At 38.1% G+C, this 26146-nt stretch overlaps 1 protein-coding gene across 2 annotated transcripts; it reads left to right on the forward strand.

Moving 5' to 3' along the window:
* The first annotated feature begins 412 nt into the window (after positions 1-412).
* etv4 (ETS variant transcription factor 4) lies at positions 413-26115 on the forward strand. 2 transcript variants are annotated; one of them, XM_079851761.1, is made up of 12 exons: positions 413-1246; positions 1840-1930; positions 2153-2200; positions 7249-7302; positions 18277-18406; positions 19376-19585; positions 20076-20362; positions 22874-22942; positions 23518-23565; positions 23957-24129; positions 25010-25111; positions 25662-26115. In XM_079851761.1, exons 1-12 carry the CDS (start codon positions 1190-1192, stop codon positions 25887-25889), a joined length of 1497 nt encoding a protein of 498 aa, XP_079707887.1. In that variant the 5' UTR covers positions 413-1189; the 3' UTR covers positions 25890-26115. The 2 variants fall into 2 exon arrangements, with proteins under 2 accessions (XP_079707887.1, XP_079707888.1); XM_079851762.1 differs by lacking the exon at positions 413-1246 and adding an exon at positions 1265-1445.
* The last annotated feature ends 31 nt before the right edge of the window (positions 26116-26146 follow it).

Below are 26146 nucleotides of genomic sequence, written 5' to 3' on the forward strand. Positions count from 1 at the left end.
AATGTTCTTAGAGAACGTCATTGTTTTGCACCCGTAATTCTGATTTATAATGGAAATTATGTGTCGCTGTTTGCGCATTTCGCTGGCAGACTGTAGGCTCATTTAAGTACACTTCTGAGATTGCAACCATCCACATGCTGTTCCGAGCCCAGCAGCTACCACGTGATGTTTTCGCAAGCTGTATCTGTTGTTAATAGAGCAAACGCTGAAAACAACCATAAAAACATTCCTGCTGAGGCAAGTTTTTATGAATGGCATTTTTCCTTCCTCGACTTTCCCCTTTTTTTGTGAATGAAAAACAACTGGAAACGTACTAGGGAAAACCCTTGGGATTCTCAAGCGCCGATTGGCTAAAAGAATGCAAGCTCTGCCCTCTGTTGTTAAACGTTGAAACGGATTGGTTGAGATTTGCAGAGAGGTTTCATTCATAAGGAAGGACAAAGAGAAGAAATTTGAGCTCTTGAAAGAGAAAATCCACCAATCAAAATCCTTCAGACTAAGCGAACATCCGACAGCAAGAAAAGCAAGTTAAAGTCAGCAGTATGATTTAGTAAAAGTGTTTTGTTTTTTTTTTCTTTAATCAATGCACTGTGGCCACACATACACTGCATATCCCACTAAAATTAAAAAGTTGAGTTTTATTGCTGCCTGAAATTTTCAAACCTAATTTACAGTGATCCTGCAGAGAAAATGGTGTTAGAAATAACATAAAGTAGCCAATAATGACAAGCTAAAGAATTAAAACAAATACGTTTTGCAGCGTATAACATCACTTAAATCGATATAGATTATATAAAACAATGTAAGTTCCGATCCTTTTAGGCCAGTGGTGAAGAATATCACTATACCAGCATAAACGTGGCATATACATCAGTTAGTTGTCAGATTATACGTGTAAAATGTTTTCACCCCACAAAATCCATTGCAAACTCTTTAGACAATAGCGTCTTGCCTCAAATGAGGCAAAGAGCAGGTCTCGAGCTGTCCAAACTGTGATTTAGCAGAGACCAGTGTGTGTTTATACGCACGCTGGTGGTTTTTTGTGAATGGAGCTCATTACGTATGCAGCCTTCTCGCGCTCCATTCACAAACTGCTGCTGCTGCTGCTGCCTCTGTCCGTCTTCCTTCCCCTCTCAGTCTGCGTGGATCTCATTAAAACACAGCCTAAATGACCACAAACGGTTAAGGCATGGATTATAAGATGGATGGATATCTGGACCAGCAAGTGCCTTATACTTTAGCTAATGTGAGTATGGCTTTATTCACTTCAAAGCTTCGTTGCGCTTCACGCGGGGATGTTGTGCTGTTTCTCTGTCGTCGTTGCATGTGATTTGTTTTAAGCAAGCGCTGTTGGTTTGAAAACTGCTTTCAGTTTGAACTGAAACAAAGTAAAACTGCCTGCTAAATATTGTACTTCTCCACATGTTGTACGTTGTGCTCAAAAGGTAAAGTTTTTAATCATTTCAGCAAAAGCTTTTCTCAAATTTGAATTCTTACTTGAAAGGAAATCACAACTTCCCTTTTCAGGATGCTTGAATTGTCAGCATTTGCTAATGTAAGAGGCAATGCACTGAATTAAGTTTTGATGTTGAATGGGCATCATCCTAAACTAACCAATGACAAAAAAAGTATTTAGTCTCAACAGTATCCTGTGTTTTTGTACCTTGTCATAGTGCATTGTAACAATTGTAAAAAATTTTTTTAAAATTTTTTTTTTTACTTCTCTATAGTTGGTTCTAAAATAAATAAATATCCACCCTTTTAATTATGAAGTTACACTCTTCTTCTTCACTGTGCGTATGTATTTTTCACTTACATAATGTTGTTTCTGTTTTGTAGAGGTCGCAAGGAAATGGGCCCCTAAATAGACTGTTGATGGCGACGAAAAGGAAATACATGGACACCGAATTACCCCCTCAGGAATCTGAAGGTAAAGTAGCAAGCAAGTTTAATAAATTTGATATTTTGTTTCATCTACACTGTACCTAGAATAGTCAGGACGGTGTCAGTAAAAAGGCAGATTTTACAAGTGAATGAGTTAATATATGTTGGACTTATTTTTCTTATAATTAGATAAACAAATGCATAAAAAAATGAAATAAATAGTTCATAAAAGAATAGATCAGCATGATAATGACTGTTTCTTTTTTAGATCTCTTTCAGGATTTAAGCCAACTTCAGGAGACGTGGCTCACCGAAGGTATGCACCTATTCTAAGCATTTATTGTGTCTATATTGTAATAAATATGTCCCTCTAGTGGTAATGGGCTAGGAAATGTCACATGAGGACATGCTATAGAAAGTGCACACTGCTCAGTGAGATTTACACAAAAACAATAGATAGACTATTCAGACTGGGATGGCTTATTTGCCCAAATAAGGCAGAACAGCAGTTACAAATAATTCATGTTTTCAATTTAGAAGTTCGGAAACAATAATCTTTTTAATAGGCGTGATACAGTATTTAAGGCCTAGATTTTACGATTCATTTTGATGTACGTCAGGACAATCGTCGTGTCAACATAATAGTGGCAAATATGTTGCTTGTGATAAATGTACAAAAATGCCTTGATTGCACAATGCTGCTGGTTACATTTTATAGAAAAATCCCAACAAAGGCTCTTAAAGCCAGTACACCCAGGCAAAGCAAACAAACAGCATCAAAGCTAGACAGTCAGGAGGCAAATAGTTGAAATGAACCCTGCCAGAAACAATTTACTGTGTACATGTCAGAGTGTGGAGAACACAAAGGCTGCTCTCAATGAGACCGGGTGGCTGGAACCCTGCTGTTTTGAATGAATTATACATCTGTCCCATAGCAGCAAACCCTCATATGTATTTTAGGATAATAATTAAGAGGTGAAATGAATGCAATTTAAAAAAATGATTTTGTGCACATTTAGCTTATGAGAATGTTTAGCCTTAGTGAGAATGTTAATGCGTAATTTTATCTTATGCGCATATCTGAAATTAAAACAGCCTGGTTGTAATTGCATACAGTTATATGAGATGGCATATGGCAAATACGGGATCCAAGATCCAAGGAATGAATAAGGGAGATAACACAATAATAGGACACTATTAGGACATTTACATTTAGTCTGGAATACCTTAAAAAGTACATTGTGTCCATAGTCAAACCAGAGTTCTCAATAAACTGTGTCATCCTCAGAGCTATCTGCTATTATTATGCAGGGTCAAACTGTGAACTTCACACATCAGTCAGCAGACAGAGACGAGGCAATGACCATAAACTAGAAACAATAGAGAATCCTCCTTGACTCCACAAGTACACAGAAATTTAACAGGTGAAGCACAATCACTTCTTGTATTACTCAGTTGTAAGTCACTTTCAGTGTCTGCTAGAAAAGGAATAACACTTTACAATAACAAAATGATTTTAGTGTTTTGAGAGTACAGAGTAAGAACAACTTTATTGGTCACACTCACTTGGTTTTTAAAAGCAGCTACATTTTTTTGCCGGCCATGAACTTTTTTTTTCCTTTCATCTGGTTGGAGGGAAAGGCTTATAATCAGGTGACTATGATGAGTAATTCATCATATTGTTAAAACAACCACCGCTGCAGGGATTTTGCACTTTAAAGGGAAAGATAAAACATTGAAGGAAGCCAAAAGTTGTTAATAGAAAAGCTTGTCCAGTCATGTGAGTATTCTTTACATTTTAAGACAGACCGCCTGGCTCCTCCCAGGATCTGCCGAACCAAAAAAAAAAAAAGTCATTCAGGTTCCCTCAAAGAAAAAGGAAACATGTCTCCATGCGTGCACAGACAAACTTTGGTCTTGTGCTGACTTGCATTTCAAAGCCCTTGACAAGATATTCCTGGAAGCCCACTGACACACACACACACACACACACACACATGGTCTGATGCGACCACGTATGCTTTCGCATACACACACACAGACTAAATACTCTGAGAAATCGGGTTGGTTTCAATTAAAGAGCTTGAGGGACTCACATTAAACGGATTTTTTTTTTTATCTGTCTTAAAATTGCGTGTGTTCCTTCTCAAAAAAAGTTGAAACATGTCTAAATGATTTATTGCATGATCTGGTGGGCCAAAATAGTGGCTTCAGCTTTGTCTCATAAAAACAGCCTTACTAATCTTCCTCGGGGCAGAAAAGAAGAAAACTTAAATGGCTCTAATATAATTACAGTATAGCAACAGGATAAGAGCAGCATCTATGAAATTAATGTAATTTCTTTGAGCATGCTCAAAGGGGCATCAGTACTGTTTCCGTCACACAGGAAGTGCCAGATTAATGTTAAAGAGATGGATTTAAATCTCCCATCGTTCTGGTTTTTGTGTTTATGGTCGGCTGGCTGAAAGGGGAGAGGGAATACGTCCAAGAAAAAAGGAGTATGTTGAAGTTTCAAGCGTCTTTGTCATACACTAGTCCACATAACTAAGAGCTATAAATAAGAGGAATAAAAAAGAACAGTGTGCAAAAGAGGAAGAACTTATGTTTCTTTTGCTCGTGCCTTTATTGAGCCAGAAACACTGACGATCCTTATAATAATTGATTTTTTTGGCACTAGATTTATATATTTTTTTCATTATTATTCATTATCATTATTAAACGCCAATTTAAGGGTAAATATTTTGTGTTGCTTAGGGAAGTTGGTTTGAAATAGAGCTGAGAATAAAGGCCTGTTCACACTAAAGACGATAACGATAAAGATATAGTTCTAAAAATTGTTCTACATATAAAAGAACAGAAGACTCTACACCACAACTATGAAAAAAGAAGAAAAAAAGAAGAAGAGCAATATGACTATGACAGGAAATTCAAGCTGCTTAATTTAAAGGCAACTCAATGTGGCTACTTTTATTTATTATTTAATTTATAAGCATAAAAACAGTGACTTGTCGTGCCTTTTTGTCTAACTGTATTGAGTGGCAATCCTTGGAATTATATTTCATTATTGAACCAGTTTGCAAATATACAAATGCACAAAAAGTAGAGTCAGCAATATTAATACCCTTTATGGGACATCATTGATTGTTACTGTACATTATTATGTAATCGGTATGCAAGACATATCCATTGCTTTCGTTTGTGTCTGGAGATTTCACCTAGCACAAGCTTTAAAGAAACACACAGCCATTTAAAGCTCAACAGAATCTATTCGCATTTAATTTGTCTATAAACACCTAAGAAATGACTGTACTCAATGGCAGGCACATTAATCTTCTAATCGTATGCACGCAACGTGAAGAAAAGGTTCAAAGCAGTCTTTTCCTTGTCTGAGGCTCGTTAAAATTTAGGAACTGCACTCTTCTTCTATACTTTCCCTTACCCTTATCTTCTCTATTCTTTTTCTTGCTCCCTTTCTCTCCACAAACACTTATTGCATGACCTTAAAAGCCAGCGTTCAAAGACTTCAAAGCAGGTGATGAATTCCAGAACACTTCACCAAGCAGAGCTCATCAACATTGTCTGAGAATGTCCTTCAGTTTTTTTTTTCTTCTATGTGCGCAGGAAGAGACGTTTAGTATTAACGCTACACTGCAACATTTACTCTGAATCGTTTCTTATTCTGTTAAAACATGCTTACGATGGATAAGCGAGGCAATTGGCTACATCAGCTTGAAAGTCTGTAAATCCATCAGCAGGGTCGGGCTATAGTGTTGGCGATGAGTAGGGGGAGGACATCACTTCTTGTGGTCTGACATTGATCACCATTTTATGTTTGAATAAGGCCTATATGTTACAGATGTGTGGGAGTGCTGGACATGCAAGTTTTGAACCAAGTGAATTTTCAATGCAGCATTTTTATCTTTGATAATTAGGTTGCAGGTTTAGCATAATGATGTGACAGGACTCACTCTTTTACATCTAAATTTAGTCACTCCAATCAAGTCAGTCCTTCCACACGCCCTCGCAAAATCACTGCCTGTTATTTTCGGTTGATGTTAACCTGGAGAATTAAAAGAGAACTGTATCACTTAATTAACAATCTAATATATATATATAATTTTTTTTCTGCTTTTGTTATGTCACTTAAGAATTAAGGGTACGTTGACACGACAACAATGTACTTAAAACAAAAGTTTTTGTTTTGCGTTTTTCACGTACAAACAATGTCAAAATAATCCCTGTTCATATGGATCAATGAAAACGTAAAAAAAAAACACGCTGTATTATGCATGCCAGACCAGTAGTTGGCGATACCACTGTTGTAAAGAAACACTATGCGCCTATAGGCTGAACACAATAGGCATGTGCATTATTATTTTAACAAATTCGCATTTTTGTAGTTTACATTGAGACGATCACGGTATCATTTTCAAAAACTCGTTTTCATGCCGCTAATCTGGCGTTGTCGGGTAAATGAATGGCCAAAACGCAGAAAAACGCAGAAAATGCACTGGTGCTCCTTCAAAAAAAAAAAAAAAAAAAAAAAAAAAAAAATAGATTCAATAATTTTTTTTAATATTAATATAGATAAAGCTAAAGCAGTCAGAAATACAAGTAAAAAAAGAGGCAGAGAGCTAATTTTTTATCGAAGAGTAATAATAGCCCATCTACTGTTCATCTGATGGAATTCAGCAGTAATCAAGATATCTGCACACACACACACACTCAGTGGTGATATTGATCTGCTGCCTGTGGAAAAGTGCTGGCACATGGAAAAGTGGAGGTGAAGGTCACGGGCTGTCCAGAGGCAGTAACTCAGGTTTCACATGCAGGGATGATGAAGGGATACATAGGCTAGGCTAATGGACAGCCCATCCCTTCATCAAATCACAATGTCCATTTAGGCTATGTGTGCTCAAGAAAAATGACTTGGTTTGAAGGCATATTTTGAGTCTGATCTCTGAGTCAACGATGCAAAAATTACGAAACACAGGAAACCATCAATAACATTTGAACCCTAATGGTATGTTTGTGGTCAGAAAGAGAAACCCCAAATTGGTCAAACAACATATTTAACATTAAAGTATGAGGTTGATACTAAACGATGGTTTAATTATACTAAATTATAGTTATTTATAAATTCAAATTATTTTACTTTTATTTTAAAAAAATTTCCCCACAAATTCCTCCCAAACAGAAACAGCACTTCTATTTTGCAAAAGTGCATCTCTACTTAGTGGTAAAACTTCAGTAATATACTGGGTTTCAGAGGAACTTCATAAAAGAATATAAAGAGATAAACCTATTTGAAATTGTCATTATATAGTAATAATGCTTATTTTAATGTTTTGGTGGTCTCTGCAGCTCAAGTTCCTGACAACGATGAGCAGTTTGTTCCTGACTTCCACTCAGAGAACTGTAAGTACAGCATCCCTTTTGATTTACGTCTTAAGCATGAACATTTCTGAACTTGAAACCCGAGAGGGTGAGAGAGGTGACAAAAACAAAAAGATAAAGAAAAGGAAGTAGGTTTGTCCTCCAATTATTTGTCCAAAAAGTGACTGATTGACAAACTGCTGGAGGCTGAGGCGTGGAGGTTTTCAGGAGAACCGTCCTGTTCTCATGCTCTCTGTAACAGAAACATTCGATACATAACCTGCTACGCTTACACTGACGCATTTAGATGTTCATACTAAAGAGCACCTTCCATTTGCATGTGCCTGAAAGACTCAATTGAGCAGCCAAGGAAGCCGGTAAAAGATCATTCATGAGTCAAGCACAAAGATTCCCTTTTTGTGTCCGTCAGAGGTGTAAATGGGGAAGCAAATTCCTGTACCGCGCAACGCAAATGCCGCCTTTTCAACTGCTTTCCTCATTTTGTTGTGTCTCCTGTCAATGGCGTGCCGGGCTTTGTGGTGAGCGCTCTGTAAACACTTCCCCTTGAACCTTTTGTTAGAGCCATTCACAACATATTGGGTTGGGCCTTTACCACTCTGTTATGGTGACATTTTTTTCAAAGGTTGCAAAGTTTATGGTATGAGTCAAGATCTTGTTTTTTTCAGTAACATGAACTGGTCCTTGGCTTCCTAAAAGACGCAGGCCAGTCGCAATCCCAAAACTCATGTGTGCAAACAGTGCTATAGTACCCCATTCTAGATCTGACCTCAAGTGACAGATGCTCCCCATAACATATTGTTCTTGTCTGTTGTGCAACAATGAGGGGGAGGAAGTGGAGATGAACTCTGGGGCAGGAAAGGGTCATGTCTACTTAACCCCATCAGGACATAACCAATCACCACTGCTCTTTGCCATTGACAGCCTTTCCTAATACTCACAGAGGAGATGGGAGTTCAGGCTGACAGGCTTGTCACATTAGTTAAGTGGAGCAAAGCTTTGAGTGACAGCAACACCCGCCCTTTCATTTAGACGTAATGGAGTAATAACTCACGGATTGGTCGCCGTTTGAGGTCGCTAGTTGAAAAAAATACTTGAGTTGAGAAGGCAGCTATAAACATAAACATATTCTCCCACGTTTGTGGTCTCTATGGTGTGGGTCAGTTTATGCCACCGGCTAAGATCCAAACACAGCCTCCTCCCTATCGCTTGGCTAGGTTCAAACTCTCTAAGATTACCATGACACTCAGGTGAGTCAGATGTTTTGCTAAACCGTGCCAGCATGTTACGTTTCATAACTGTCTCTTGGCCTTTTGTCTGTAAACACATAAGGGAAAACAAGATACATAAAGCCAAGAGTTCGGTTGTTTTGCCAGTCAAGTTGTTTCCCATCTGGGCACGACCGCGAGTCTGAGACTACGGGACAGAACGGAATGCCAGATTAAAGAAGTGGGGGAGGTGCTGGACATGCTGTTGTGCAACACCTGCACATCTGGAAAATCTATCCCCATCCCTCTCGTTTTTCCACATTGAGAGTCTCCATTTGGCGTAACTGTGACCTCTTGTTTGTCATTATTAGAGATGGAACTCAGTTATTTGGTTGAACGCTTCTACTTGGTTCATAAACTTGGGCTATAAATGTGAACATGAATAGTTTGACTAGTTAGGGAATCATTAGCACGTTAAACACTTTAAAATGACTCCTTTAGGCTTTAAACTACTAGACAGTGCAGAGTGGCCACAGACAATGAATCAGAACAACAGATCACAAAGCAAACACCAAACTTCTCATAAATTGTAATAAAATAAAATTGTACATTTTGTCTTTTATCATTTGTGAACGTTTACATTTTTTTTCATCTAAATAAAGCAAGCTTTTTTTTCTTCTTTTTCCCCCAGTTTTTCGCGTGGAAATAAAACAAGTTAATTGAGATTTTTTTATTTATTATTTTACTTATTGACTTAGTCATTTATTTTTTCCACTTAAGTCTGTGAAATATATTTTTTTCACCACAAAAATTGTTAATATATATTTCAAAATCTCTTTTTTACTATAGATTAGTACAAGGAGTTTTTCTCCTGTTTGTAATGGCACTCAACGAACAGGATTCTTTCTCTCCTTTCTCTCATTCATGAAAATGCCCAAGAACAGAACTGACTCCACCCTCATGGTTCCTTTTTCTGAATGGAGGTTTTAACCCCACCCCCATCCTGTTTCCCCTCCAACTGTACTGAAATGTGATAATTTAGGCTGCCTTTTCTCTCCCGTTCTCTCTGTCTCAACACTGAGTGTTCCAAGATGTGAGTTAATCCTGCAAATGCTGTGTTGTGAGAGCCATTGTTTGGTTTTGTGCCTTGTAGTAATTATATAGGAAGTTGTGGCTATAAATCCAATTCCAGAAAAGAGAACTCTACAGTAAAAAGAGCAAGAGAGATGAAAACGCAAGAGATGTGCAAAGGGATTTCTAAATTTACAGTCCCAAGCTTGTTTGTATTGCGTTGCCCTTCCGCTAGCTCTCTCGACGTGTCTGATATATCACTGGATCGTGCTGTCGTGCTCGCCCTCCCGCCCCTTCTCAAACAAAATATGCAGCTCTACAGCTTTCAGCTTTCCAAAATACAGCTGCTATGCAACAAAGTCTGCAAAAACAACCTCAAGAGTGCCAGAAATGTACAGAGACCAGTCATTCTACCCCATAGAGGGGGCCAGGCTTTCCTCTTTCACTAACTTTTTGCAGAGAAACGAGCCACACGCGTACACACACACCGACACACGCGCACATTTAAGCCCCACGTTTTTTATGAATGGGCTGGTTGTGAGGGACTGGCTGAGGCAGCACATTAAGAGAAAACGGAATCTCCATTCATGATTTGGACTGACTGAGAGCTGCGCTCAACACAGCCGTTACAGCGATGTTTTTCCTCTACCTCTTCTTTCTTCACCCTCTCTCTCTCTCTCTCTCTCTCTCTCTCTCTCTCTCTCTCTCTCTCTCTCTCTCTCTCTCTCTCTCTCTCTCTCTCTCTCTCTCTCTCTCTCTCTCTCTCTCTCTCTTTGCTGTTTCGCTCTTTCTTTGTGTTTTTTTTCTTTTTCTATGTTGCTTGTTCTTTCACTTTTCTGCTCTCTTTTTGTCACTCTTTTTTCTTTCCTTTTTTGCTCTCTCTTTTACAGTTTGCTCTTTTGCTTGTTCCGTTTTCTAAGGCTTCACAATATGTGAATGTTACAATTAATTATAGGTATAATGAACTATAGTTGTTGTTTTTTTACAACATTTATTAATGTCAGTTCATGTTAATTTATAAATACACGACTTTTCCAAAGTTTGTGGTCAGTGAGATTTTTTTAAAGAAAAATAGTTTATGTATTCAGCAAAGATGCATTAAATTGATCAAAAGTGTCAGTCAGTAAATACATTTATAATGTTACAAAAGACTTATTATTGTAAATAAATGCTGTTCTTTTTAACTTTCTATTCAATCCTGAGAACTAAAGTATCGCAGTTTCCACAATATTGAGCACCACAACTGTTTTCAAAATTGATCATGAGAATCACCAAATCAGCATGAATGATTTCTGAAGGATCATGTGACACTGAAGACAGGAGTAATGGCTGCTGAAAATTCATCTTTGCAATCGCAGGATTAAATTACATTTTAAAATAAATTAAAATAGAAACAGTTATTTTTTCAGAGGTGGACAGTAACAAAGTACATTTACTTGAGTACTGTACTTAAGTACACTTTTTGAGTATCTGTACTTTACTTGAGTATTATTTTTTCTGAAAACTTTTTACTTTAACTTCACTACATTTGAAAGACATATATCGTACTTTTTACTCCACTATAATTCTGTCAGGTCCTTGAGTAGAAAGTAGTAATGTCAGTCAGGGGATGATTTTGGTTGCAGGGACCCGCAGGGGTTGCATTTTGGCTGGAAATGAAAGTCGGATTGACGTCAGAAACCGACTGATGTTGGTTTCTGACGTCAACCCGATTTTCGTTTTCAACCACAATACAATGTCTGTCCAACGTTGGAGATAAATGTCAATCTGGCGTTGGATTCTGACATCAACCTGATTTTCATTTTCAACGTTGGGTTTGGTCTTCTAAATGCGAATTTTGTCATTGTTATGGAGCACACTAGTTTATAGATAACAGCAAGGCTAACATATTCATACTAAAAGCAAAAAAACTTTAAATAGGGCAGTATTTGAGGGAACAGACATTTGGGTGTCCGAAACCATTGTGGACGTTATTGAGTGCACTTATTCAATCTCACATTCAATCTGGAACTGTGTTCTAGAAATAAATTTGATATTGATATGAGGGTAGGTAGGCAGGCATCGATTCAGAGGCATAAGGTACTGTAAGTATTACACACAACAATACAACAATGCAACAATAATAAAACAATGCATTGAAATTTACTTTTGATACTTAAGTACTTTTAAAAACAAGTACTTCTGTACTTTTACTTAAGTAAAAATCAGTCTTTACAACTTTTACTTGTAACGGAGTAATATCTGACAAGTAGTATATACTTTCACAAAGCAAGGAAGTTGTGTACTTTGTCCACCTCTATTTCACAATATTATTGTTTTTACTGTTAAATGCAGCTTTGGTATGCAAGAGACTTAAAAACACAATTAACCAAGATTAATACATTCTATAAAAGTATTGTGTGTAGTTTGTAGGATCAATGTTCTTTAAATGATGTTTTTAAGATGTTTTTGCAAGTGGATACTATAAGTACCAGTAAACAGCAGCTCAGACGCTTATGTAAAACATGAATTTAGAAGCTTGAAAACAGTGAAAAACAAGTTAGAACATCTACTGCACAGGGTGAGGTATGGCCGCCAAGGCATTGAATGGACAGTAGTGTGTATTTTATTGAATTGTGAGGACAGAAGCAACAGGGCCAACACTCTAAACCTACCCAGGCAATTATCTTTTCTCTCTGCTCACAAAGAGGGGCTCTTTTCCTCCCTTCTCCTGCTGATAGAAAAGAAACGGAGGTGGGGGGGCTAATGATAACATAAAACATATGTAACATAACATACACACGTCCACACACATCAGAGATTTCCAGCGCACTGCGAAAGAGACAGTGTTTGGAGACACTGAGTCTTTTCAAGGTAAATAGTGCAAGTCATTGCTGGTCTAAATCACTTCGCTCAGTTCATTGTTTCAGCATAATCTTAGGGCAGTTCTGCTGAAATGCAACGCGCCACGTCTCGTATTGAAAAAGCAATGATGGATCTATTGATCCAGGGTGATCTCAGGAGTAGATCAGGCACCTTAAGAAAAAAGCTTGAGTGTTTCTTTATCTCTCCCTGTATAATTATGATATCAGCCCAGATGGGACTCAGAGAGACAAGTCTCGGTAGAAATGTATTTCTCACCGGCTTGACAGAAATTCAATGAGCAGGTGTTATCTCCCTTCGGAGATAAAAACGTCTCTCTCTACACATCTCCATTCTCTACAGAGTTCATTATATAATTTCTGCAATGAGCAGAAAATCAATATATGCATTAAACATTAAGAGCGGACTGCAATATAGTGATGGCTGATGAATGTGAGGTTGAGAGTTTGATTACTCTTTCCACATGAAAGCACGCATAAAACACTATCATGTTGCCATGGATGACATCATTCTATTGCGTTTACAGATTATGGTCATCCACCTTTCGCATTTTCACTTTCATTTATGTTTTTCCTAAGTTAATCTTTTGGTAATGGTAAAATATAGCTTAATGATTCATTTTTAAAGGCGGACGGTGCATTTCTTTTATTGGCAAAGGGTGTCATAGGGTTTCATCGGAAAAAAAATGAATCCAATCATAAAGGGAAGTGATACCGTGTGGTTAACAGAAACGTGTCGATGCCATTCAGACGTCTTCAGCCTGTCTCATCCACACCCAATAACGATGTGACATTTACTACTCAAAAACACTAAAAAACCATCCAAAAGCTATGCAAACAAAGGATGTATTGAGAGCACACAATTTAGCTTCACACGAGACTCAATTTATCCTGTCATTCAAGTTTGTCAACAAGTTTGAGCTACCAATAGTCGTCTGATACCCAAAAGGGAAGTTGCTGATACTCTGAAGTGACAGTCCAACCCAAGAAAGCATTTTTTGATGGAAAACCCCTGGCCAATCACCATCTGAGAGAAGCCAGAACTTCCTCTTTTGTTTGCGTTCTCTTGCTTGCACTCTCTTTCATTCTGATCGTGTTGACATGGACACCACATGTCCGCCATGTGTTGCTGTACTGTGCTGAGATGACAGCATTGTTTCTGCAAAATCTCTAGCTGAAAGAACAGTCTTTTCTATCATTCTTGTCCCTCCCCGGACTTTCCAATGATCATTTTAATAATGGTGGATTTATATAAACCTCCTCAAATGAAAAAATCAAAATAGCTTCTTTTCTACTTAAACCAAAAACAAGGGGTCAGTAAGATTTTGTACATTTATTCAGAACGGACATATTAAATTAATCACGTGTCAGTAAAAAATACATTTATAATGTTACAGATTATTTCTATTTCAAATAAATGCTGTTCTTTTAAACTTTGTTTATCAAAGAATTCTGGAAAAAGAGTATCACAGTTTACACAAAAATGTTAAATAGCACAACTGTTAATTTATAAATGTTACTTGAGCATATTAGAATGATTTCTGAAGGATCATGTGACACTGAAGACTGGATGAATGCTGGAAACTCAGCTTTGCAATCAAAGGAATAAATTAGATTTTAAAATGTATTAAAATAGAAAATAAGTATTTTAAATTGCAATATTTAACACTATTACTGTTTTACTGTATATTTTTTATCAAATAAATGCAGCCTTGGTGCACATAAGAGACTTTTTTTCAAAAACATTTTTAAAAATCTATATGATTGTTTGGGTACGTTTACACGACAATGATACTAAAAACGAAAACGTTTTTCTTTTGTTTTTTCGCGTACAGAGAAAACGACAAAAAAGGTTGTATTGTGCATGTCAGGCCAGTAGTTGGCGATGTCACTTTGTAAAGAAAAACCAAGCGCTTGACAATAAAAAATGCGCGTGACGTCACCATTTCCACAAATTCGTGTTTTTGTAGTTTACAACCGCACAACTTTTTGTAGTTCACAACCGGTTTTGTTTTCAACCGCACTTTGAATCCCGTTTTCAAAAGTTTATGTTTTCAGGCCCCTAAAATGCCGTTGTCGTGCAAATGAACAGCCAAAACATAAAAAGTTTTCCGTTTTTAATTGAAAACGGTGTCATGTAAATGGCCCCTTAGACAAAATAGTTTTGAATATTATTATTGGCCATAAAAGTACCCTAAGCACTGCAACGTCTACAATTAGGGGTCTTTGGCTGACTAGAATTCTGTTTTGACATTCCCAAATGAATTATTATAAGAGTGACATTCTGTTTTGCGATGCTGTCACTTTTATTTCAATTAAACACTTGATGTACTTCCTATGACAGGCTGTACTTAAAAGGAAACAAGCAAGCTTTGAGAGCCGTGTTAAGTGGGCTGCCCAAAATCAATACTGCCATTTCAACCTTTAAGCCATTCAGACATAATTGGCATCCTTGTTGTTCTTATTGATTTGTCATTGTTGGTCTCAAATGGACAGTGGGAAGCCAGGTGGCATCTCTTCACTGACCGTCAGACTGTTATCATAATCTAAAATCCGATTTTATCACATCAGCTCATATATCAAATGCGCATGAAGGATTCGTTCACATCACTCCAGACTAAAGCAATACGATAATCCTTTGTTCTGTGTTTTTTATCAAACAGTCTTTGCATAAAGACTCGTTCTGCTCAGGATTTGTGTTTTATCTGACGACAGGCCACAGCAGTCACATTCCTCTGGTACGATATGAAAGGTTTAGAGTCTTGAGATATTATTACTCAAACTTTAGCTCATTGTACCTGTTGAGCTGATACGGTTGGCCTCAACTGTAGCTGTCATAAGCTGAACATTTCCAGGATGTGAGCCTGACATGAATATACAATACTGTCCAGATGATCAGTAGAGTTATGGTTTAACTCAGAAACAAAGCTGTCTTGTCTTAACAGTGACTGAAATCTGATTTTCTTCATCCAAAGCACTGCTCAAACACTCCCGATTTCAACAATGGTACTTTTATTCTAAACAAATGTACTAGTGATTGTACTAGTTGTAGTTCTCAGAGGACGATCCCCAAGAGCGCTTGGCTAAAGCCACCATACCTCCATCTGTCACAGCTGGTGGATCTTTTTTTTTTGTTTGGGGCAGGGGGGTATCGGGGTCCTGAGATTTGTTTGTGGTGGGAGTTGACTGAATGGCCCTCCATAATGATCCCCTACTTCCTAAAGCACTCAGCCATGACCATCACCTTTCACCCCTTATCCTTTGCACTGAATCGTGCTATTTACATATGTAAAGTCCAGCTCTCACCTCTAGCCCAGCCTGTCTCTAAAGGCTCATCCTGAATGGAGACACTCTTGTCGTTTAGGTACAATGCTACTGGTTTTTCACACTTAGATGTGGCTTGAAGGGAGGTGTGAATGTTAAATGCACTCGTTTGTAACGAGAGCATTATTTAAATCTACATGTCGCCAGATTTATAGCCTTATGTGGCAGATTACATTCACCTGAGGCGTCAAACTCATTTTAGGTCAAGGGCCGGAATTCTCATTCTTTTTTTTTTTGGTCAAAACTTTAATGTTTAAGAAAACGTGCAATTAATGCTTTTCTATCTAGAGGATAATAATTCAGAATAAAATTTGTGTTTTAATAATATTGGGATAAAACAAAAGGGAGCACATATAATTTATGAATTTCCCTAATCAGAGGCTTTCAAATTAATATAGGGTCTATATGCAAAATTGGTAATTTAGAGACATTAATAATAAAAAAAAAACATGACTGTTCTAGGTTGAATAACTTCAGTATACTTTAAAAAGCCATTTGAAACCAAACATTGGTAAAAAGACTAAACAGCTTGCCAACAATATTTTTGATAATTGAAGTCATTACAGTAAAATCATGAAGTCATTATATTAAGTCAAATATGAAATCATGAAATCAGGATGAAGACTCAATGAAGAAATATGAAGACTTTTATATGTAAAATATGAAGTCATTATATATATTTATAAGAACAGAACACATATACGTTCACAACCCTCAACCCCCCTCTTTTTTCTCGAGAAACACAACCTAAGAAATATGAGTGGTTTTAGGGAACACTGATGTAACCTTCACATGAATCGCCAGGAGAGAAAGCAGAAACTAAGAGCTTTGGGCAAATTACACCAAATAAAGAACAAGAGCTTCCTTCATTGTCAGATCTCTGTTTACTCGACTGCCTTGAGTCTGTAAACTCAGGGAGATTTAACGACAGACGGATATGTCTTGACAATGTTACACGTTCCCGAGGTGTCCCCTTTTGAAATCCTAGATTGGTGCTCCATCCCATTTTAGTGCATTTAGAGAGGAATGATTCATTACATTAATAGGATGGTTTTAGTGTCTACAGTGATTTTATGTTCGTAATGAATTTCTAAAAGAACTTGCAGCCTTATTGATCAAATGAGCAGTCCATTATAAAAGCATTGTATTGATATAAGATTATTTTTCAGTCTGTCAAATCTTTAAATATTTTATATTCAATTGACATTTATTTTTAAAGCGCTTTTCACAATACATATCGTTTCAAAGTAGCTTTACAGAAAATCCATGTGTCTACATTACATTTTAGAGTGATCTGTTATCAGAGGTGACTGTGTCCAAATAATGCATTTCAGAAATGTATATAGACAAATCACGCAGTTAGCGTTAAGAGTCTTTATATGCAGACTCATTACTCATTCTGTTCAGATTTCGTCTCTTTCTCTTTCGATTTAAGTATTGCCTTTGAGAGGGCAGGACGCTGTGCTGCTGTGTTACAGTATTGGAAGGCCTTTCCCCCATTTTTTTCTTGTTTTTGTGAATGAAATATGCAATTACCTGGGCTTGGGTTTCAGCAGTGCCTGTTCTGTCAGGTCTGCGCCCACGACAAATCAACACATAAACAGCCATAAACACAGAGCTGCTGCTCAGCTGGAAGAGCACAGCTGCTGCTGTTTACCCTGAGCGGCCCAGAAAAACATCCTGTACCGTGCCGTCTTTGAGCCTGGCTGCTCCCCTCCAATAATAAACAGCACTGCGGTTTAGACCCAGACCCCACGCATGCTGGGCGGCTCCTCTGCTACTCCTCAACTAAATGCCAAAATCTCTAAAAGCTGGACTGAAGAAACAGAAAAAAATTCTTATGTAAATGACCAGCTGTTGATGCGTTTATTAAAGACATACACATTTAACCACAGCCAATGAATGTTCTTTGAAAGGGTTGAAGGAAAACCTGGAAATAATTATGAATCTAATGCACATTAATAATTAAACTAAAATGATTATGTCCACTTTTCAATATTGATTAATGGAAGTGATTTTAAAACAGCTTTTTTATGCTAGTGGATGTTTATAGTCAAGTCTAGGGGACAATGGCCTGGTTTCACAGACAAAACTTAGATTAAGTCAGGATTAGGACTTGGTTTAATTTGGACATTTATGTAGCTTTTATAATCTTGCATTAGAAAAAACATTACTGGTGTGCATCTTGAGACAAAACAATGACACTGTCATATTTTAAGATATGCCAGTGCAAGTTGCTTTTCAGTTAAACCAGCTCAAACATGCATTTTAGTCTGGGACTAGGCTTAAGCCTTGTCTGGGAAACCGGGGAATACATTTTATGTGTCAACTCTGGTGGAGTTAAGCGATAACGTTTGCATGATCTACTGCCCTTATATGGCTAAGGACAAACTAAGCCCTTTAAAGTAATTGGAATACTAAAATGTGTATCTTTACTCTAGATTGTATACTCTTGTTGTATTTTTAGAACAGTGTGTCATTTCTCTAGACTGGAATGTTGTTCATTAATGAACCTGTTTCTCTGTGTATCGCAGCAGTGGCATTCCACAGCCCGCCTGTGAAGATTAAGAAAGAGCCTCAAAGTCCAGGTTCAGACCCCAGCCAGTCTTGCAGCCACAAGCAGAGCTTCAGCTACCCCAATGGAGAGCAGTGCCTTTACACCAGGTCAGTCAAAAGCCGGAGGCTGTTAGATGCATCTCACACGATTTGATTCTTTTAATGACTTAAACAGGTGTTTCTTCATCTATGGGCTCTTTAGGCCTTAGGGACAATAAGCACAGAAAATTGATTCTTAAAACACACATTTCACACTATAATAATGCAGGGTTCCTCATCCGGCCCTGGGGTTCACTGCCCTGCAGAGTTTAGCTTTAACCCTAATCAAAGACACCTGAGCAAGCTTATCAAGGTCTTTACAGTTAATTACAGGTAGGTAAGTTTGATCAGGATTTGAGCTAAACTCTGAACAGTGGTCCTCCAGGGTTGGATTTGAGGAACCCTGCTATAAATGTCTTAATCTATAAATCAGTATATTTGTCTTAACAGTAACACACAATCTCTGAAAGTCATGAACTTTCAGAAAGTCATGAACACTTCCACCACATTGTCATTTCTGCATCTCAAATGATGCAATGTGTTTAATAATATTCTGTGGTGGAAACGTTTAAATAAAAAAAATGTATTAATAAAATGGCAGACTTGTCTTGCTATGGCTAATGTCACATTTTATTTAATTAAATACAATTAAATAATATTATTTTTTCACATAATTGGAGATAGCAACAGGGTCAGAATTTGTGTAGAAAATGATTAGAAATACTTTTTTTTTTTTTACATAAATATAATAGTTTATGATTGTTTCACTCTTTTAGATCATTTACAAATTAATAATGGATATTTTATTTAGCATTTTCATATTTTAATAATAAAAGTCTCATGTGTAAAGCAAAAGTAAAATCTATACTCTTGTATGGTTTTAATGTGGCCTTTATTTAAAGAGAAAAAATATCTCATTCTTAATACAAATCTACCCCAGAGATATAAAAGTGTTCATAGCCGACGATACATCAATACATGATCTAAAACTGTAAAGAAATGCATTGTTGATTTTGAAAGTGTCTGTGTGCCCTGCAGTGCCTATGAGCAGAAGAGAGCAGCTGTGGCAGCAACAACAGCATCAGCAGGAGGATCTAAGAGCTCTTGTCCCGGGACACCCATGTCCCCTATGCAGCATTACTCCCCTAAACCAACAGTGGGAACTCGGCCGGAGTCAGGGTACATGAATCCACCCTCAGCTAGCCAATCCCACGCCTGCCACAGCCACAGTTACCCCATGAACCCCAGGTAACAGTAATGATAAAGAATGTGTAGGTGTGTCTACTTTTGAGGGATTTGATCTGCATTATATATCTGTCTGTACCATATCAGTTATGGGCTGATAAACTAAAATCAATGATTTTGAATACTACATGTGAATCCATTTAGATATTTAATTGTGAATGCTCATTTCTTCTGTTTACATTTACATAAAAAGGTGGTTAAATTTAATAGCACTGTTAAATGTAATATTTTTTTAAGATGTGTAGCAAATCTCAAAATGAATATCCAATATTCATACAGTATATTATAATGTTGTGATGTCAAATTCACTTTAACATTTAAAATGATTGACTTTAGTTTTTAGTGCTTATAATATTTATCATGCTTAATAAGTGATTATTAGTATTGGCCAGAATTGTAATATCAATGAAAGCATATTAAGAAAGCATACTTGCATTGTAACAGCGTTTTTTAAGAACCTGTGTGATAATCAAAGCTTAATTTTCCCTCCCAGTTCCAGGTTCCCTTCCGGCTCTGCAGAGATGTGCCCACCATTCTCTTCCCAAGGCCAGGCCCTGCAGCGCATGCATCCGGCCCACACCAGCGGGGGCGGAGGCGGCAGTTACCATAGGCAACACTCTGACCCCTGCTTGCCTTATCCTCCTCAGCAGAACTTCAAGCAGGAGTACCTGGACCCTCTGTACGACCGAGTGGCCCACATGGCCGGGACACATCCTCAGAGGTTTCCTCCTGCCCATATGATGGTCAAACAGGAACCCACTGACTACACTTATGAACCTGGTACGTGAGTCAAAAAACATTCCGATGAAACAAAGTGAAGTAATTTGCTTTAAAATGGTGTCTTCTTTCCTCTCTCTTCCTGGATAATTAAACCACATTAGGCCAGTAAAGTAATGTTTACAAACTGAAAAGTCTCTTTTTTTAAAGAGATTTTGTTTGTTCTTCTCTGCTTCCACATCCACTGACACTTTGCAAAGGTCTCAACAGTGTTTCTGTACTTCTCCCCGCTTCTGCTCCTTCACCCCTCCCCTTCTGCCTGTGTTCTTTGAGAGGGAGGGAGGCATAGGAATTTCATTGAGAAAATGGAGGGCACTGGAAAGACTAGAATCCCCAGCGGAGCGCTCGCGGGTGTAGGGTTGCAGCAGCGGCTTCCTTTTTCTGCAGGCAGATGAACTCATAATGGAAAAATGAGCGTAGCCTCAGTAACCCGAGCCCGTGCGCCGGCTTGGTCGAGCGAGCGGGAGGTGTGTGTGTGTGTGTGTTTGTGTGTGTGTGGGGGGGGGAGCTGTGTTGTAGCCGGGGGGCTCAGGCCATAGACTCACAACACAGGCGAGCTCACCTCCTCCCACTCGACTTAGCGACTGACACAGGGTCGAAACACAACACCTACGCAGGTCCAACTTATCAGTGCTCTGTGAAAGACTACAAACAACAGTGATCTAACAAACACTGCACATAGATGAGCATAAATAACAAAGTTACCAGTTCAACTGATCCTTTAAATGGAAAAAAATACAAGCATGACCTTTTCTGGGTTCTTTTGTTCCCTCCTAGTTTTGAGGTAGGCCTACAAGTTGTCTTATTTGTGCCTGTGTTGTTATGGTTAACAAAAACTAAAATTAGTTTTCTGTAATTGAAATAAAGCTGAAATCAAACAATATAAAAATAAGCTGAAGTACTAAAATGACTAAAACTGAAATTACAAATTAAATCTAAAGCTGTATATAAATAATAATACTAAAATAACACTGTTTGATACTAATGCCACTGAGAAAGGCTGATACTACTCAGATTCATACATGCTGATATGTGGCAACTTTGGATGCGATAGTCTGGAACAAAAGGATGTTTGTGCGAGGACAGACCGCCCTATCTGAGGTGGAGTACAGCATGTTATCAGTAGATTCATCCCTGCCCAGGCCGCCGCTCTGCTACAGACATATGCCAACATCAATATGCAACCAAAACCATGAATAAGAGACACTTTTATAAGGCAAAAAGTGCTTCTTAAGTAAATATTATAATAGTAATGTTAATTATTGTGTTTATATTTTTTATACTAATAATAATAATTATTATATTCCCCAAATCGTGCAGCCCTTCCATACTGGGCTACGTTTCCCAAAATCTTGAGCTAAGTTGATCGAACACTGGTGGCAACGGTCAGCATGATCAACTTTTGGGAAACGCAGCCCAGTTTGTATCAGAAGGGGTCCAGTGACAGTGTTTCAGTTGAAAATGGAATAAGTTACAGCCGGACAGCTCTGTCAACAGTGACATTAATTTGAGCTCTATCATGTATGAGAAAAGTGCTCTAGTCCCTCAGAGCTCTTTCTCCCCTGTGACACCTTATCATGGCCTCTGCCACTGCATTCTCCAGCCATGAATCATGGCTCCACCTCACAAACTAACCGTTTCTTATTTATCCAGTACATATAGAAGGAGAGAGGGGAGACGGGGAGGTGGAGGGGTTTGGCTACGACAGTTATAAAGCTGTGTAACTGTGCAAGATCCACTGCTCTTTACTGCCTAAAAATAAAGCTGACGACAGGTGATATTATGACAAATGACTTTATGACAAATGGACCTTTTGTCCTTGCAGCACTCAGTGGCAGAGGTTATCAAATCTGCAGATGCACCAGCCTCACACCCTACAGAAATAGTGCCTAAAGAGGACTAGCAATGATTAGCTGGGTTCTCAAACATAGTGAGCTGCCTCGCTGCCGACTGCCTATATAGACAGCTTCCTCCTAAGGTAGCATATCGTAACCACAACATAACCACATGAGCGACTGTTTTGGAATTCTCTACATAGGCCACGAATCACACAAATAGTGCTTCATACAGTAGAGCAACTTGAAATTGACTTTAGTAGTGATAATGGTGATACATGCTTGAGGGTTTGAATGTAAAGAATACTTTTCTTAATAATTAATCTATGAATATTTTTTATCGGTACCTTTCAGGTTCAAAGTACTACTTTATGTAAAATCAACATTTATTTAGTCTTGTCCACCATCTTGGATATATTTTTTCATCCATCGCAATTCTGAAATTGCCTTCTTTTCAGTATTAAATGACTTTTTTCACTATGCATTCTGAGATGCATTCTGTGTAGTCTGTGAAGAATATGTGATGCTGCCTTAGAATTCAGCTAAAGCTGGGTATCTTAGGAGGCAACATAATCAAGATGATTACCAGGCCTTAAAATGCTGCCTTTATGCATATAGGTTTTGAAATCATTTGCATGCATCCATCACTGAGGGTCACAAGTTTGTGTTTGCCCTACAGATGTGCCTGGTTGCCCATCCATGTACCATCACAACGAGGGCTACCCCAACCCACAGCACAACAGTGAAGGTAAGGACATCTAGAACATGCCGCTCTAGTATGGTTCTATGAATGTACATTTCACTCACTCACAACACGTCAGGATTGGCCGGTACTGTGCGGTCACTGGCTAACCAGGCCAGAGGGGCCGTGTTTCTGTTGGCGTGGACATTTGTTTCTCCCTTGCCTAAAGAATTCCAGGGTAAATATTACTACTGGAAAAGACGAGTATTTTTCCTGGAGCGAAGAAAAATAATCCTTCTCTCCGCTCGCTGCATTTGCAGCACCATTTTGGGTATTTTCAGTTGTTAGCTGATCTCTGTAATGAGCCATTAGATACAGAAAATTTTGTTCCTTGCTTCATATGTGTACATAACTGAATAATAATAATAATCAAGAGTCCATGTTTCCCATTATAAGAATTCATAAATGTCAATTGAAAAACAGTTGCTGTATTCATAGATCTCAATCTGAAAAGTCAAACAGGAGAATGCTTGTTATTATTAATGACTGCCATTAAAACATTAGCACAGTATAACTGATGTGGATCGTCTTTGTATCCACATTAAACCAGTGTACTAATTATTCCCTTGTCCTGTCCTCAGGTTACATGTTTGAAAATGATTCCCGCGTTGTTCCTGAGAAATTTGAAAGTAAGTCTCACTTGTCCAGATGTTATTTTCTTTCAACTAGTATTAATTTCAAATAGAAAGTCTCTTCAAATGCCAATCTCAGTGACGTAATTAAAACAAAAATGAGATTAACTGTATACATGGGGTCCAAAAGTCTGAGAACCCTACCAAAAATGCATTCATTTATTTATTTAGATGTAATGCACTTTTTTTCCATTACAATTGTTTTCTTACCAGCATCACAATTAGAATGTAAAGTTTAATTAAAAAGTTAATATGAATTTCTCTGACGTTTGGACCACACTGTATAAATGTTTGCAATTTCAGTTCAAATCCTTATCACCATGTGTCTTATGTTAGATAAAACAGTTTTTAGATCTAATTAAATGACAATTTCTTTGCCTGTGTTCAGGTGAGGTGAAGCAGGAAGGGGGCGGTGTGTTTCGTGAGGGTGCCCCGTATCAGCGCCGTGGCTCACTGCAGCTCTGGCAGTTTTTGGTAGCCCTCCTCGACGACCCTGGCAATGCGCACTTCATCGCATGGACCGGCCGTGGCATGGAATTTAAACTCATTGAGCCAGAGGAGGTAAACATAAGGCTTTTAAGAGTTATCAGGAGGCGAAATATGATTTTCATCCAGAAAAGCAATTGATCATACAAAGATCTAAGAGGAAAATATGAATATTGGGTGTTTCAGATCAATTCGATGCAGTGTTTATTCAGCTTTCACAAACTGTAGAGAGAATAAACAATGGGTTTCAGAGATTTGCTTGCGATCAGCTCACACTTCCCCAGGGTCTAAGAACACATCCACACAATGCCAGTTTTCCATTAGCTGCCATGCATTATTTACCCCACTTAACAGCATAGTGAAATAAAATGGAGAATGGCTCCATTACCAAATATTACAACCTTCCATTTTGCCGGAGTCTAAGCACACCGCAGTGGTCGAGACAAGAGCGTTAACCTCCTATTGTCTGTGGTCAGTAGACGGCTAAATGGCATGACTCAGCAAACTATCATGCAGAGATGCATCCATCAGTTCTGCTCAACTGTACGTATGAATCATTCATCACAACCGAAGTTTTATTATCGCAATTAAAGCGTACAGTCAAACAAACAATCAGTTCCTCAAATGTCAGCAGACCCACAAGTTCACTGGCCCAAGATGGAGCAACAGTTTTTCTCAAGGACCCTCAAGTTGAACCTTGAAGTTTAGGATAAAGAAGTATTTCCTCTAGGTTTGACAACTAGCAGTTTGTGCTAATCGCCGTGTGGTTTTGGTCAGAGTTTAGTGGTAACTTGGTTATATAAAGGAGAACTGCATTATTTTGTAGGGACTCGCCCTTCCTTTTCATAGTTCAGTGTTGTACAGTCACCAAGGACCTCTTGTGCTCAGATTAAGGCACTGCAGTACAGTCCTTTCCTGCTCTTATTGTTTGTATTGTCTTATTTTGATACTCTAGGTGGCAAGACTGTGGGGGATGCAGAAGAACCGTCCAGCCATGAATTACGACAAACTGAGTCGCTCTTTGCGCTACTATTATGAGAAGGGAATTATGCAAAAGGTATTGTTGTTGCATCATCATATTTTATGGTTTCCTATGCTGTTTTTTCCCCACTTCAACCCTCACATTGAGTTGAGAGTGACTTTACATTTTGGGTCCCAGAGACTCCAAATATAGAGTCCAGAATGATTTGCGTAAAACGCAAAAAAACATTTCAAAATTAGCCTTTAAGGATTCAAATGTTCCTACACTTTCTGAAATGTAAATTTCATTAAATAAAGTAATGTTGTTTCTTTTTGACACCAGCGTAAACGCACTGTACAATTCAAGTACAATATTACAAAATTAAATCCAATCTAGGTGTGTACTTCTAAAGTATCTATGTGCATCATGTGAAAATTCATTGCTTTATTTATAACTAATAGACCCCAAACAGAAAAAAAAAAAAAATCTTGGAAGATCTCAGTTTTAGTCATGATTTATCAACCTGTTACTTCAATGTTGTTATTGAGATGTTAAAAGGGGGTCCTAATTATTATTATTATTGATTATGAAATATTTAATTCTTATTGTTAGTAGTATTATTTAATTACTCTTTTTTCCCACCTAGGTGGCAGGTGAGCGTTATGTTTACAAATTTGTGTGTGAGCCGGAAGCACTGATATCCTTGGCTTTTCCTGACAATCAGCGGCCAAGTCTGAAGGCGGAATTCGAGCGCTACGTCAATGAGGAGGACACGGTGCCGCTGTCTCACCTCGATGAGGGAGCGTCTTACCCTCCCGAACCAGCTGCCACCAACATGGGCCCTCAGTCCTACTCCAAAGGCTACATGTACTAATGCCACGATATTCTCCCAAGTTCCCCATCCCAGTTTACTACCCGCTGCACCTATTGCACATGCCCACCCCATCCACTTGTATATAAGGTTACGTTTTTTTTTGTTTTTTTTGATTAAATTAATCTCATTAGGGACTCTGCATTCCTCTCACTTCTGAGGCCTATCTAATCTAAACACATTACTGTGGTTCAAGAGATTGCTTAATAAAGACCCAATATTACTACTATACCATGAGATCAGTCTCAGTTTCTTATGTT

This window comes from Squalius cephalus, assembly GCF_949319135.1.
Source record: "Squalius cephalus genome assembly, chromosome: 19".
Classification (NCBI taxonomy): domain Eukaryota; kingdom Metazoa; phylum Chordata; class Actinopteri; order Cypriniformes; family Leuciscidae; genus Squalius; species Squalius cephalus.